General features: G+C 51.6%; 1 protein-coding gene across 2 annotated transcripts; it reads right to left on the bottom strand.

The window, feature by feature from the left end:
* Window positions 1-9907: 9907 nt before the first annotated feature.
* On the bottom strand, window positions 9908-14067 carry LOC103630848 (putative disease resistance RPP13-like protein 1). Of its 2 annotated transcripts, XM_008651898.2 has the most exons (3): window positions 13714-14066; window positions 13212-13580; window positions 9908-13043 (listed from the first exon to the last, which is right to left on the bottom strand). In XM_008651898.2, exons 2-3 carry the CDS (start codon window positions 13494-13496, stop codon window positions 10158-10160), a joined length of 3171 nt encoding a protein of 1056 aa, XP_008650120.2. In that variant the 5' UTR covers window positions 13497-13580; window positions 13714-14066; the 3' UTR covers window positions 9908-10157. The 2 variants fall into 2 exon arrangements, with proteins under 2 accessions (XP_008650120.2, XP_020395429.1); XM_020539840.1 differs by having other exon boundaries at window positions 9908-13580; window positions 13714-14067.
* Window positions 14068-15387: the final 1320 nt, after the last annotated feature.

Raw genomic sequence — 15387 nt, 5'->3', positions numbered from 1 at the left:
CATGGCCGCCCAAGGCCCGTAGGTGACTCTGGGGGGAGCTACCCGAGGGGACGTCATTGAGACCAAAGGCCCGACAGAAAGCCGAGACAGCCTCGGACATGGCCACACGCTCGGCCTCCTTCTGCTCAGCTGCCTCGACAAGTGCCTTGCAGTTCTTGATAGACTCGTTAAGAGCCGTCTCGAACCCTGCGAGCAGCAGGGCAACATTCTTCAGACGCAAGGAGAAGAATGGAGACAAAAACAAAGTCACAAAGCGGGCAAAACATACCTTCGGCCCGGTCACGCTGCAGCGAGACCTAAGCTTGGGCGGACCAAGCAGACCCGACGGCCACGTCCAGACCCTCCACGAGGGTCCCAGCCCGAGCGGTCGCCTCGGGGTCTAGAAAGGAGGAACCCCCTCTGCGCCGAAACTTTCCTCGGAAAAGTTTTTCTACCAAAATGACTTTTGTGCATTTCGACTACGTCGATAACGGAATCCTAATGACGGGCAAGAGAGACCTTGAACAGCAAGGTCGACCGAGCCGAGGGACTCCTACGCCTCCGAGATACGGATACCTCACTCGTCACCTTCCACGAAAGGCAACTCATGCTCGGATAAGTGATTCTGCTACCGACGAACAAGTCCTAATGCTCGAAACAAGAGGAAAAAAACTCGGCTTTATACCCAAATGTTCAGGCCTCAGCAGCCACAAAGAACAAACACACGTGCTTGGGGTAACAATGGTACCTAGACTTAGACGTCGGCAGCGCCCTCGGCGGTTTTCCCGACCTACGGCAGATGTCTTAGTACTTAAAGCTATTACATCTTGCTATCAAGAAGGTACCATTACAAATGGGACTCTGGGTCCATTCCCGCAGGAATGAACAACCTCCACGCTAGAAGACCTGCGGGATAACGAGCTCCAAGCGGCTCGCCAGCGACCACTGCACCAGCAGCGCGACAACAACCTCCGTCTCGGGCGGATAGACAGCAGTAGCGATGGCCTCAGGGAAAACGCTACTGTGAAAAGGCCCTCGTTCACGTCCCTTCACGGGCAAGAGCCGGAGGTCCGGAGCGCAGGTGGCACTAACGGTCTCGTCGGCGGAGGCAACCGCTGCGGTGGGAAGCCTCACCAGCAGCGGCCACCACTTCAGCACCGGTGACAGCAGCCACCTGCGCACGCGCACGACCATCACCCGGGTAGAGGACGGACAGCTACACCCTGACCAGGCAGCAGCAGTTCGCCTTCCCCCGGATGGCTGGAGGATGTCTCCTTCGCAGAGCTGGAGGATGCCCTGCTCCCCCAAATGCTGGAGGAAGAAGCAGGCCGCTACCCACGTGGAGGCAGACCCCGTCTCGGTGCACCCTCCTCCCCAGCACGGATGATGAACATCCTTGAAGCTGAGGGTAGGGGGGAGGCCACGGCCCGGCTCGCTCTTCCCCGCCACGAGGCCTGCGGTCATCATCCTGGGTGACCGCCGATGGGGGAATGCAGCCGGGCTGCATGATGAAAATCCTTGAAGCCGAGCGGTGACCGGAGAGCGCCAACCCCCACGGGGTCGCGTTCCTCAAACAGTAGCAAAAAGAAGGCAACACAGGTGCACCCCATCTAGGGGCTCGGAAGGCGGAAAGGCGCGATGGGTGTGAGGAGTGTGAAGGCACGGCAACCGCCCAGGGGGTCGATCCCTTTTTAAAGTCAGATCTCCTCACTCGCACCCCCAAGCGTCACGGGTAAAGTCTCCACCAACGTGCTCCAGGGTTCCCACCCTACGACATGGGGGCTAGGTCCCACACATCGTGCGAGCTGACCCAAAACGCGAAGGAGGCAAACCGCCGCACGTGAAGCACGTAACCGCCCCGCGGTTATAAGCATTCCTTCGTCCCCGCCGAAACCAACGGTCGAAAGGGCGGACCGCCGCACAGGGAGCATGCAACCGCGCCACGGTTGTGCACCCTTTCAGCTTCGTCGCATCCAGTGGTCCAGCACGGAGGCCCGGTCCCACATGTCATATAACCGGCGCGCCGGTCACTGCGTGCAAGGAAACTACACCACCGCTTGCGCCAATGCTGCGTCTTCTCGACTGCGAAACCAGCACAGCGACTCAAGGCAGCCCTGTGCGTGACCCAACAGTGCCCATTAAGTGCGATGATCACGGGTCACTCAGCCGCGGAGATAGGCACGACGGTCGATATGATCAGAGGCGGGCCAGCAGTAATTGCAGCAACAGGCGTGCGGAAGCAGCGGTCCAATCACCTACACACGCCCCGCGAATCACCCGTCCCGCCGCATTAACTCCTTGGCAGGACAAGCGACACCTCCGGCAGGCAAAGCGGGCGCCATTTCGTCTCCGTCATGATGACCGCGTCATAAAAGGTGCGCCACATTATTTAAATTCATATCCTTTTCCTTTTCCACTCTCTCTCTTGCCATAGGGACCGGGAAAGGGGATGTTGCGAAAAGGATCCTTCTCGACGAAGGAAACGGGCCCTGAGCCCTCCTATTGATCAGGGGTTTGAAGGTTGCGCCCTCCAGGGTTCGGTAACCGCCCCAGAGCACTCGGGCTCCGAGCCCATTACCGATCAGGGGTTCGAAGGCTGGCCCCTCGGAAGGGTTCGACAGCCGCCCCAGAGCACACAGAGTCAGAGATGACCCTGGGTACGTCCGTTACATGACCGAGGCTCGGGCTACGCTCCCGAGGTACCCTAGGACATTTCCGAGACCAGCGGGAACGATTTGTAATGGAATCCCACCGGAGGGAGGCACCAAGCCCTCGGACCCTATCGAATGGGTCCGGGTCCAGCAAATCACCTGTAGGTACTTTTGGAGCGTGCCTCTGGGCCACTAGCCGACCCTTATCGAACGGGGCTCAGGCGTCCACTCGGATCACCCGTTAGCAGCTCACCGAAAACACCGTGTTCGGTGCCCTCCGAGGGTAACATGGCGCTTTCCCCCCCTTCCTCCTCGCGGAGAGGCGATGAAGGGGCGTACGATAAAAGTTGAGACGGTCTTTGATCGTCCTCTTGCTCCGTGCAGAGGCTCGGGGGCTGCTCTCGCGCCAGGCTACGACCAAACTGTTGACCACCACATTATTTAAATTCATATCCTTTTCCTTTTCCACTCTCTCTCTCTTGCCACAGGGACCGAGAAAGGGGATGTTGCAAAAAGGATCCTTCTCGGCGAAGGAAACGGGCCCCGAGCCCTCCTACTGATCAGGGGTTCAAAGGTTGCGCCCTCCGGGGTTCGGTAACCGCCCCAGAGCACTCGGGCTCCGAGCCCATTACTGATCAGGGGTTCGAAGGCTGGCCCCTCGGAAGGGTTCGACAGCCGCCCAGAGCACGCAGAGTCAGGGATGACCCTGGGTACGTCCGTTACATGGCCGAGGTTCGGGCTACGCTCTCGAGGTACCCTAGGACATTTCCGAGACCAGCGGGAACGATTTGTAATGGAATCCCACCGGAGGGAGGCACCGAGCCCTCGGACCCTATCGAATGGGTCCGGGTCCAGCAAATCACCTACAGGTACTTTTGGAGCGCGCCTCTGGGCCACTAGCCGACCCTTATTGAACGGGGCTCAGGCGTCCACTCGGATCACCCGTTAGCAACTCACCGGAAACACCATGTTCGGTGCCCTCCGAGGGTAACATGGCGCTTCCCCCCCCCCTTTCTCCTCGCGGAGAGGCGACGAAGGGGCGTACAATAAAAGTCAAGACGGTCCTTGATCGTCCTCTCGCTCCGTGCAGAGGCTCGGGGGCTGCTCTCGCGCCAGGCTATGGCCAAACTGTTGACCACGTCAACAAACCAACTCAAAAACTCGGAGCCTGACCCTGCACCCGGGCTGCGGCCAGGCCGCATGAGGGAACAACAAGGCTGACCGAGGCATCACAAAAAGGATTAAGACCTCAGAGGAGTCAAACCACTCCTCCGAGGCCTCGGGGGCTACACCCGGCGAGTGTGCTCGCGCGCACCCACCGGAACAAAGCATAACCGAGAAGGGTCGGTCCCCTTGCAAAAAAATCCGACAGAACCTCCAAGCGAGTACCTACACTCCCTTCGAGGCTCGGGGGCTACTGTCGGGGGCCGTAATTAGGGGTACCCCCAATGCTCCTTAATCCGACTGGAAAACATCTTCAGAACAAACCATAAATGACTGATAAAGCGTAGGCCTCGTCTATCAAGGGACGCGACCTCATCCGAGCCCAGCCTCGAGCAAGGACGGTAGTCTCGGACGGATTCACGCCTCGACCGAGGGTCCCCTCAGTCAGCAGACGCACCCTTGGCTCGCCCGAAGCCCAGCGCGGGCAGACTTTGTCTTGCAGCGACCTCGCCCAAATCGCCTTACCAACCGACCGTATCGCATGCGCATTTAATGCAAGGATCGCCTGTCACCTTATCCTGACACGTGCGCCTCAGTTGGCAAGGTCGAAGTGACTACAGTCACTTCACCCCTTTACTGACCGTTCTGACAGGAAAACAGCACTGTTCATCCCGCTCCGGCAACTGTGCCAACCACCAGGACAAGACTAGCAACAGTAAGTCGTGGCCTCCCTCGAGTTCAGCCTCGGGCGCAACAAGGAGCTCCTCGCCCGACCCTGGGCTTCAGCCTCGGCCTCGGGAGAAGGACTCCGCCTCGCCCGACCCTGGGCCTCAGCCTCAGCCTCGGCCTCGGAGGAGTTGCCGCCTCGCCCGACCTCGGCCCCGTATCAACTACGCTACTGGGGACCCATCATTACCCTACCCCTAGCTAGCCGCCTCAGGCTACGAAGGAACAAGACTGGTGTCCCATCTAAGTTACTCCGGTAACAGGTAATGATGGTTCCCCGCGTGTGCCCATGACATCAGGTGCTCTCAAACCCCCTACGGAAGCAAGGAAACGTCAGCAAGATCCATACCGCATCGCCAGCTATGCTTCTACAGGGCACAAGGCACTTCTCCGACGGCCACATTATTACATCTACAGGGCTCAAGGCACTTCTCCGACGGCCACGTTATTACCTATACAGGGCTCAAGGCACTTCTCTGCCAGCCACGTTAGCACATAGCTACACCCCCATTGTACAACTGGGCACCTCCTTGTATCTATAAAAGGGGATGTCCAGGGCCCCGAAAAGGGGGAGAGGGGAGACGAACGCGCGACGTACGAACACACGGACACACGACGCAGACGAGCGGAGGCAGGCAGAGTAGGAGAGACGTGGTAGAGGTAGCCTCAGACAGCTCGCCTCAAGGCCGAACCCTCTCCTTCTCTCTCTCTCTCTCGTTCTTGCTCTCCCGCAACGCTTGTAACCCCTACTACGAGAACCCCGGTGCAAGATAACATAAGCCTTATTTCCCTTTTGTGTTCCATCTTGCATCAACCCATCTAGGCAGGGACACGCAGCAACAAATTCACTAGTCGATCCGGTTGAGGGTCCCCCGGGTCCGAAACACCGACAAATGTGCATGAACTCACCAAAGGTGGGAGTTCATGTGGAGTGTAAGGCTGATCAACAAAATAAAGGTTGAACCTGAGCATTGCTTTTATAAGTTGGTCAAAATTTTATTAGCAATTACTAAGTGTAAGTAAATACCAAACCATAATAATAATAAATAAAAGTAATAATAAAATAATCCTAATGCGATGCAAATGACAAATTGAATTTAATTCCATAAGTTAATCATGTGAGGGTCCGAGCTGCTCATGACTGTGAGCATAGCTAGTATACCAGTTTTACACTCTGTAGAGGTTGCACATATTTACCCACAAGTCATGTTACTCATCTGCCAAGAGACGACCAATCCCATACACCTCTATCAAGGAGGCGAGGTAGGGTAACATAGTAAAATCAACCCAAGGACCTCCCTACACTGACCACTCCCCCACTGCCCTTGCCCCTTTCGGGTAAGGTAGACATCCACTAGCTTTCCTAATTAATCAGCCAAGGACGTCCCATTAAACCCTTGTGGTAGCACTGTTTTCCTGGATGGTCGCTCCATGTTCCAATTAACATAATAATCTTAACATGAACAGTAAATAAAATAACAGGATAATTGGAACATGGATATAATTAAATGTTATCCCAAAACCATGTAAAGCAATAGCAAAACTATCCAAATGACTCAGGGGTAAACAAGGTAAAAGGATAAGCAGACTAGGGCAACCTAGTGGGTCACATCAAAACTAACCTATGCATGAATAAATGATATTAAATATATTATTGGGTGACAAAAGTGGTCAAGGGCACAACTTGCCTTCAATGAGCTCCTGCTCAGCAGTCTCCTACTGAACCCCCAGATCCTCAGTAGCTTACTCGTCTGCTCGCATCATTAACATCACACTAAACATATAAACAAAATATATAATAATAATCTACACATTAAAATAAGATCCTAGGAACAGGAATCATTAATTTTAGAGTTATGGATTTTAAGTTATGAATTTCTAAAGGTTTTATGTAGTTGATACAAGATTAACTAAGAAATAAATTTTATTACTGTTTTCATGCCAAAACAGAGACTCTAGGTGATAACCAATAATGTTATAAAATTATAGAAACTGGAATGGATTAATTTGGACTTCATATGATTTTTCTATGAATTTAACAAGTTTCTGCAATGAAATGTGTACTAAAAACTATTTTCTAAATAATTTTTCTGGTTTTATCAATTAACTGGACCGCGCATCAAATTTTAGAGACAATAGGGGTTAATCTACAAAAATTCCCGAGACTCATAACTCCTAGCCGATGGACTGCGGGTTCATTTCCTATAAACTGGAGGTTCTAAATGTAAAGGCGCATGGCCGAAGGGGTATCAGTCATTCAGAGCCATCAGATCCAAAACCGACACACCAGATTAAATCACTATGTTGTAAAATAGGTAACTCACCCCCACCGTCCGATCAGAGACCAAGCGCTAGGATTACATCCACTCATCACGAACCGGTACACGATCTTAGCCACCCGATCCAAATTGGATGCGTCAGATTTAATTTCCCCACACCGATCATCGACCGCCTGATCGGAATCGGACGGCCACGCTTACTCGAGCCATCAGGTTCACGTCCACTACCGGAATTTGGCTCTTTGCCGAGTGCCATATTCTTTGCCGAGTGTTTTTTTTCGGGCACTCGGCAAAGAAGCTCTTTGCCGAGTGTCACGCAAAAAACACTCGGTAAAATAAAACACTCGGCAAAGAAGATCTTTGCCGAGTGTTTTATTTTTGACACTCGGCAAAGAGTTTCTTTGCCGAGTGTCTTTTTTTGACACTCGGCAAAGGGCTCTTTGCCGAGTGCCACAAATACAACACTCGGCAAAGAGCTCTTTGCCGAGTGTTTTTTCTCCAACACTAGGCAAAGACAATTTAAAAAATCACATTTTAAAGTAGTAAATTAATTCAAATGAAAAAGTTTTCAACTACAAATTTGTATAACTCATCATGATGTACAATTTATATATTGAACATTTCTTCACATGACAAAATAAAAATAAATTTGTTCATAAAACCTATATCTCTCTCGAGAGTTTATGAAACTAGAAGAGAGACGTATAAAATTGTGCATATTGTTAAAACCATCATGTGAGATCAACAAATGACTAAACAACCAAAATAAACTTTGTAGATCTTGAGAAGTTATAGAAGTTTATAGTTGACAACTTTTTCATTTGAAGTCATATTGTCAACGAAAACTACATCTGAATTTAAAAATTTAAAAATTTGAATTTTGAAAACGACTTCCAAAGAAAAAACCACCAACATGAAAGTTGTAGGTATTGAAGAGTTATGAAACTTTGTAGTTGACAATGTTTTGGTTTGAAATCATCTTGTTATGCAAAACTATGTTTGAATTTTGAAATTTGAATTTTTTAAACTGTCTCGGATGGAAAAACCACCAAAATAAAAGTTGTAGGTCTTGAAATTTAATGAAACTTTGTAGTTGACAATTTTTTGATTTGAAATCATCTTATCATTGAAAAATTTGTGTGAAGTTTTCAAATTTAAAATCCAAATTTTGTAAACGGTCTCGGATGTAAAAACTATTAAAATAAAACTTGTAGATCTCAAAAAGTTATGCAACTTTATAGTTGGTCACATTTTCAAATGAACTCATTTAGTGCCTTAAATAATCAAATTACTCTTGATTTGTTATAGTACATGGGGAATGAAAACATAATATAGACATAATTGATGTAGTAGTGTAGTGGTATAGGAGGGTATGCGCGAGAGAGAGGTTACGAGTTCGAATCTCACCAGATACAAAGTATCTAAATTTGATTCAAAATAATAGTGAAAAATGATAGGGCAACAGATAAGGTAATAGGTAGGATTGGAGAGTTGTTCCTAGAATTTAAAAAAATGTTTTGCTGTTTTTTTTAATTTTTTTCGATTCTTAATTTGCCGAGTGTTTTTATTTGCCGAGTGCTTTTTGACACTCGGCAAAGTCTTTGCCGAGTGTCCGAAAAAAAACACTCGGCAAAGAACCCTTTGCCGATGAAATTTTTGCCGAGTGTTACACTCGGCAAAGGCTTTGCCGAGTGTAAAATAGCCTTTGCCGAGTGTCTTAGACACTCGGCAAAGAATGCGATTCCGGTAGTGGTCGTTCTAATCCCAACTGTTAGTGCTTGATCAAACGGCCAGGAGATCATCATCTTCCTCCGAGCCACGGCGTGGAAGAATCACCGCCCCCACGGCGCCGCTCGCCGACGACCGGTTAAAGTGGTGCCCCGACCATCCCCGACTTATCCAAAGACTTTAAAACGTAGAAGGAATTAACGTGAGTTCGTTGGGAGAAACCTCACCGAGAATCGCAACGCGGTCGTTCTTGGCCACGGCGGTGTGCAGCTTCCCGAGCTTCGGCGAGAAATTCCCCGAGACCCTAGGGTTCTCAGCTCGAATTGAAGGCTCCCGCAGCTACACTGGTTTCCAACGCACGCCCCCTGCCACACGCGTAGACCAGATCGCAAGCACGGGCGGGGTTCACCGGCGGCGGCCCGCACCTTTCTCTCTCTCATGAAAAGATGGGCGACCGGGACAGTGGCGACAACGTGCACGAAGGGATGGAGGAGGGGAGATCGTGTCCGAGCTCCACATTTATCGTCCGGGTCTATGGAGGGGGAACGTGGCCTGCACGCGCGAAGAAAGGGGGGAGATCCGAGCATGGCGCGCTGGTTGTTGCCGCGGCGACGGGATGACGTGTGGGCCCCCGAGTGCAGCGAGATGCCCAGTTTGTTTTGTGGGCGCGAGCAACACTGCCGAGCGGGTCCCGCAGGTCGGCGTAACGAGGAGGAAGGGAGCGCGCACGTGATGTTTAGTTGGGTCCCTCTCGCCAGCAGGTCTGCGGAAGCGGGGCGCACTGTGCAACTGACATGCGGGTCCCGTCTGTCGGCGCGGACGCGCAGTGGAGGAATTGGGCCGCCGATAGGAGATTGGGCCCAAGTGTACAGTTGCTCTCCTTCTTTTCTATTTTATTTTCCTATTCCCTTTCTTCTTATTTCCAATTCAAACTTCATTCAAATTCTAAATTCCAACCTTGTGCCAATTTTACCCTCAAATTACATTGTGACATTAAAATTACTTATTTTGTAAATATATAATTTTCCTTTATATTTTATATACTTTCTCTTTTTCTTTCCTCCCCTTTTTCCTCAAATCTTCATCTCATTATTGTTATATTTTTATTTATATTATTATTGTATTAAATACACAAACAAAACTCTAATATGATGCATATCTTATTTGTGTTTTAGTAATGAATTACTCATTTTTAAACATGAGTAGTCACATGTTTCAAAAGTAGATGACAAATCACACAAGGAGATCAACTCTTATATAAGCTTTATAATTTAGGTATTACAATATGTTTCTAAAACTTTATATTATTTTTTTGAGCATCTTAACGATCTTAAATATACTCAAAACCTTAAAGTTGTAAATGGCATTGGGAACTATTACTTTAACATAAAAATGCATTCATTTCACAACTTTATTAAAAAATATTAAATGGAGAAGAATGAAAAATAGAAAAGATCCACCTCGATCTCTTCACTTCCTCCTTTGACATTATTCATACCTTTTTTTTCTTACGATCCTATTTTCTACAGTAGCGAGAGGGCTATGATCTCTTTCTCTTTCTTTCTTTTTGTTTCCGTCACATAGGATCAAGGCAAATCTAGCTAAGGTTTGCTAATGCAAAGCATAATAATCAGCATCTTGGCACAAAGAGTAGATACAAAACGGAGCAAATTGCAGTGATAGCAAAGATAGTAAGGACAAGCTTAACTGCGCCAAGCTCGAATGCTTTGGGCACCTCTTTCTGTAGTGCCCCGACAGTCTCCTCAACTTCCGCTTCAACAGCTTCGTCTTGCCCAGGGCCAGGAGGCTGCGCGTCTTGTGGAGCCACATCTGCTTCGTGCTGCGGTGGTTCTTGTTCCCATGTGTTGTCCACGTTGACTACTATGCCTCCGGTGAAGCCTCGGAGCTTGTCCTCGATCACGGTCTTAGTCCTGGTGTCGACCTCAAGCCTCGTCAGCGTCGCCGACTCCTGGAGGACGAGAGGAATGGCCACCAGGTTTATGCACCCCAGCAGCCTGAGCACCTGGAGCTGCGGCAGGTCCTGGCTCTGCAGGCCGGACCACGTGTGCAGCGCCTTCATGTCACCGATGAAAAGCTGCTGGAGGCGGCGGAACGCTGTCGTCCTGACCGGCGGACCGTTGCCCCCCCTGAACTCCGCCCCAAGCGAGCGCAGGCTGTCGAAGCCCGTCACGGCCAGGAGCTTGAGCTGCGGCAGCTCCCCCAGCGGAGGCAGCTCCTCGCACCACGCGCAGCTCTGGAGGTGGAGCCGCTGCAGGTTCGGGAGCGTCGCCGCCGCTATCCATGAAGGGTATTGCTTCCCGAGGTAGTTCTCGATCTTGAGACGCACAAGGCGCTTCTCAGGGACGAACCTGTCAAGCACTAGCATCCTGTTCTCTATCGTGCCTCCTTGCACCAATGGCGAGTCAGCATTGGCGTAGCAGAGCTCAAGATCCCTGAGCTGCTGGTACTCTCTAACCGGCCACCGGTCTCGTGGCAGAGGCTCCAGGATTTCCTGGAGCATGTCGAGACGGAGAGCAGCGAGTTTCTTGGGGAATTTAAGATTCAGTGCCCGCAGCGAACCGACGACGCCGTCTCCCCTCGTCACAGGGAAGCCCTGCATAGAGACGAGCTCTTCCATGGCGGAAAAGCTCCAGTCTACAGCTTTGATGCCAGTGCCCGCGATGTCGAGGCACCTCAGGTACCTTAGCTGCTGGATGCCCGTCGGAAGCGTTTTCACTTTGGAGCAGTTCCTGAGCAGCAAGTACTGGAGCATCGTGAGGTACGATATGCTCCCGGGGACTCTTTCGATCTCCGTTTCAGAGATGTTCAGGTACCGGAGATGCTCCAGGCTCCCTACAGCGATGGGTAGAGCACTGATGCCTTGCACTCCTCGCAGGTCGAGCACTCTCAGAAGATTTAGCTGCCTGACCGCACGGATGCTTTTCTGTGAAACTGTGCTCTTGCGAAGCACTAGCGTCCTCAGGCACTTCATCCTCCCTAGTCCGTGCAGCGGTACGTCTTCGCCGGCTATTCTTGCTTCACCCCTGTTTCCATGCTCGTCCTCCATGCTGCCATTGCCATCCCCTCCTCCTGCGATCTCACCATTCCCACTGTCATCACCATCACCAATGCGATCGTCAGCCTCGTTGTTCTCAACGATGGACAGCCGCCGCACCTCGAAAAGATTATTGGCTGCAGACACCGACTCAGTGCAGAAGTTCACATGGTCAGACACGTCCTTCGCGAAGGAGCGGATCACGATGGGCATCCTGGCTCCCGTGGCTCCATCGCTCCCGACCGCGAGACGGAGCAGGCCTCTTCCGACCAGCTCATCGAAGCAACGCTCCGCGGCCTCTTCCATGGTGACTCTCCTCTTATTAAGGATGAAGCCCTCGGATATCCACTGCTGCTCGACGTACTGCTTCTCGATGAAGAAGCCCTCGGGGAAGACGGAGCAGTAGAGGAAGCACTGCCGCATGTGCGGCGGCAGGTTCCGGAAGCTCAGGCCGATCGTGTACTGCTCCTCGGGCGAGAGGTCCTGGAACGCCGCCCGGCAGGCGGTCTCCCAGTCGTGCCGCGTCGGCTCCTGCCCCCTCAGGGTGCGCCCGACGCTCCGGACGGCGAGCGGCAGGCCGTCGCACTTCTCCACGATCCGCCGCCCGACGTCCTGCAGCTCCGCCTCGTCGCTCTCGCTGACCGACGCTCTCCGGAATAGCAGGCGCAGAGCGTCGGCGTTGCTCATCCGTCTGACGTGGTGGATGAGCCCAGCCCCGATCCGTCTCGCGACGTGCTTGTTCCTGGTGGTCACTATCACTCTACTGCCTTCCAGGTCGCCCTGCTGCAGAGGGCCCTCCAGCAACGCCTCCCAGACGTCCTCCGTCCAGACCGAATCGACCACCAGCAGGAACCTCTTGCTCGCTATCTCAGCCCCCAGGTGCATCAGCTGGCTTTTGGTTGGCCCTTCCCAGCGGCGATCTGACGACCAGCACTCTGAGTCCGGCCAGTGGCTTCTGGTTGGCCCTTCCTTGCGGCGATCTGACGACCGGCTGTCTGAGTCCGGCCAGTGGCTTTTGGTTGGCCCTTCCTTGTAGCGATCTGACGACCAGCCCGGCTCCGGCCAGATTATCAGTGAGCTCAGATCGTTGGAGAAGCGTATCCATAGCTTCGTCTCGAAGCGCTGGGCGTCGACACTGTGATATATCCTGCGAGCGAGGGTCGTCTTGCCGATCCCAACCGGCCCAACGATGGCGATGAGACGGCAGGATCTTCTCTTGGAGCTATGCAACAGCTCGATTATACCGCGAGCGTCGCTGTCGACGTAGTCGCCGACGATGTCGGCGTTGTAGCCGGGCGCCGTCTTTCCGTACGACCGAACTGCTGCAGGCTGCCTCGTCTTATTGGTCTCAGCTGAAAGCTCCAGTATGCTGTCGAAATCAGCGTTGAGCTCCTTCATGGCGGCAGCGAGTTTCATGACGCCGGAATGGTCGCCGCAGCTGATCGTCCGTTTGAGAGATCCCTGCGAAGGCAAATTAAAGCAAGCAGTTTGGCCGGCGGCGCCCAATTTTAAACCCAGCTTGATCCTTCTAAAAGACGAAGCGATCGTTTGGGGGACGAATGAAATCAGATCCACAGACGGCACGAGATCGTGTCGTGTATAGAGCATTAGAGCAGCGAGCATGCATACCTCCCTGTGCATCTTCTCGTTCTTGATGACCCACTGGTCCACGACGATCTGGACCTGGTACATGTGGTCCGTGACCCGCTTCAGCCAGTACGTGGCCGCCTGGTCGTCCAGCGCCACCCTGCGCTCCGCCGACGCCATCATCAGCGCCACGCGCTCGTAGTTCTTCTTGAGCCTGTTGACGTCGCCCTTCACGGCCCGGTGCTCGCTGATCTCCGCCAGCACCAGGTTGGCCACGAACATGCTGAGGCTGGAGGCCATGGAGGCCAAGGCCGATTCCGGGATCATCGGTGGCCTGTATCCCGATCAGGCCGCATATATTCGCCGCCGCGATGGCGGATGGCAATCCCTGCTGCTGCTTGCTGCCTGCAGCTGCAGGCCGATCACGAAAAGGCCATTCATTTTTTTTCCTGAGTAGTGTATGCATGTACGTGCTGCTAACAGGACACACATCTCGTTGAAATGCATGCGAAATGACATACAGACTACAGAGTCGCATCGATACCTCACCGCCGCCGGGCAATGCCGTCCGTCTCGACGCCGCCGCCTTGTTTCGCCGGGGAAGAACGAACTGCTGTGGATGAAAGAGGAAGAGGAAGAGAGAGAGAGAGAGCGAGAGATGGATGCAGCGAGATCGATGGATTGATTATTCTGATTTCCGGCAGACGACCCAAGCAAGACATGTGATGATCAGTTCATTTCTTGATCGATTATATGGCTTGGTCTCTGTGCCTCTCGTCTGATCGGTGATGAGAGTAGTTAGATCCAATCTAGTTGACTTCCAGATTATCCAACCTCTGCCGGTATCTCAGTTCTACTGATCTTCTTTTTTCTATGCTGAATCAAGACGAGTGACTTTCCTTTTTTTTATGCTGAATCAAGACGATCCAACTACCAGTTCAGACTTCGTGTTGCGCGTGTGCGCGAGAAGGGTTAACTAATCACCGATACAAAACCGATATTTTTCTTTTTTAATAATGGAAAATGAATTCCAGCTTTCACCTCTTTCAATATTTTTCTACTCTATATACAACACAATTAATAAGCTTCCAGCTGATCCAACCAACCACCAACCCTATGACTATGACTGCTCGTATGTGTTGAATTAGTGTGTGTCTGATCTAAATTAATATTTAATAATAGTTAATACTAAAGGCTCACTTTAATGCTATGATGTATTAGTACTTTAGTACCATACTAGAAGTTTAAGACATAATTTAATCAACTTAAATAGGTGGACCATTGGTGCATCTATTGAGAAGCTGAAAAAATGATGAAGGACTGTCACACGTGCGCGTGTTCTTAGTGTTGGTACAGTCATTCTGAAGTTTACTTCGGAAAAGACGGTACTGTTTAAGAACGTGCAGCATGTTCCCCCTCCATCAAAAAGAATCTTGTTAGTGACTCATTTTTATGTCGAGATAGCTATAAATTATGTTCGAGTCCAATAAATATATACTGTGAAATATATATATATATATATACACACATATATATATATATAGTTTATGTATTAGGAGCTCTGTGCTCTCTTTAGTTGGAGAAAGTCCTGACCGCTCGCTCGTCACCCAATACTGTCAGTAAACCTTTTACGCTTTGTTGTACATAAGTTTATGCTTATTTCGTCCTAACATCATCGTATAAAACCGTCTACTCTATCCAACCTTCCCTGACGACTGCTGTGTGCGAGATAACTAGGGTTTCAGCGGCGGCGATTGCACGAGACATGAGCAAGGATGCAGATGTGGGCGACCTTGGCACCGACCGCCTCATCAGGCTTTGCCTCCACCCATGCCGCCGCCGAGCCGGCCACTCCCTGATCCAAACCACGACCCCGCCCAGATCCAAATCCACCCAGCTTAGCGCAACAGCGGCTACCGGATCTCACAACAGAATATTGGTATCCGAGGGTGCGGCGCCGCCGCTAGAGTCCGACTCGTGCATTCAGTCGGCGGCGGAGGGTCGGTTGCGCGAGAGGACCTCGCGACGATGACCCCGAGGAGGGCCCTGTTCCCGCGCGCATGCCACAACCGTTCGAACGCGCCGCCGCCCACACCCTAGCCTCCGTCCCCACGGCCGAGGCGGAACGAGAATGCGGGGTACAAGACGCCAGAGTATCGCGTGGTGACGCCACTGCGCTGTTGGAGGAATCGACGTCGCTCGCTGAGCTGCCGCGGTG

The sequence above is a fragment of the Zea mays genome, chromosome 6 (genome assembly GCF_902167145.1).
Source record: "Zea mays cultivar B73 chromosome 6, Zm-B73-REFERENCE-NAM-5.0, whole genome shotgun sequence".
NCBI classification, from domain to species: Eukaryota; Viridiplantae; Streptophyta; class Magnoliopsida; order Poales; family Poaceae; genus Zea; species Zea mays.
This window is presented reverse-complemented; position numbering and strand designations above follow the sequence as displayed.

What these genes read in the sequence shown, in the direction of transcription:
- LOC103630848 (XM_020539840.1), bottom strand. Translation starts at nt 13,496, where the DNA reads ATGATCCCGGAATCGGCCTTGGCCTCCATGGCCTCCAGCCTCAGCATG.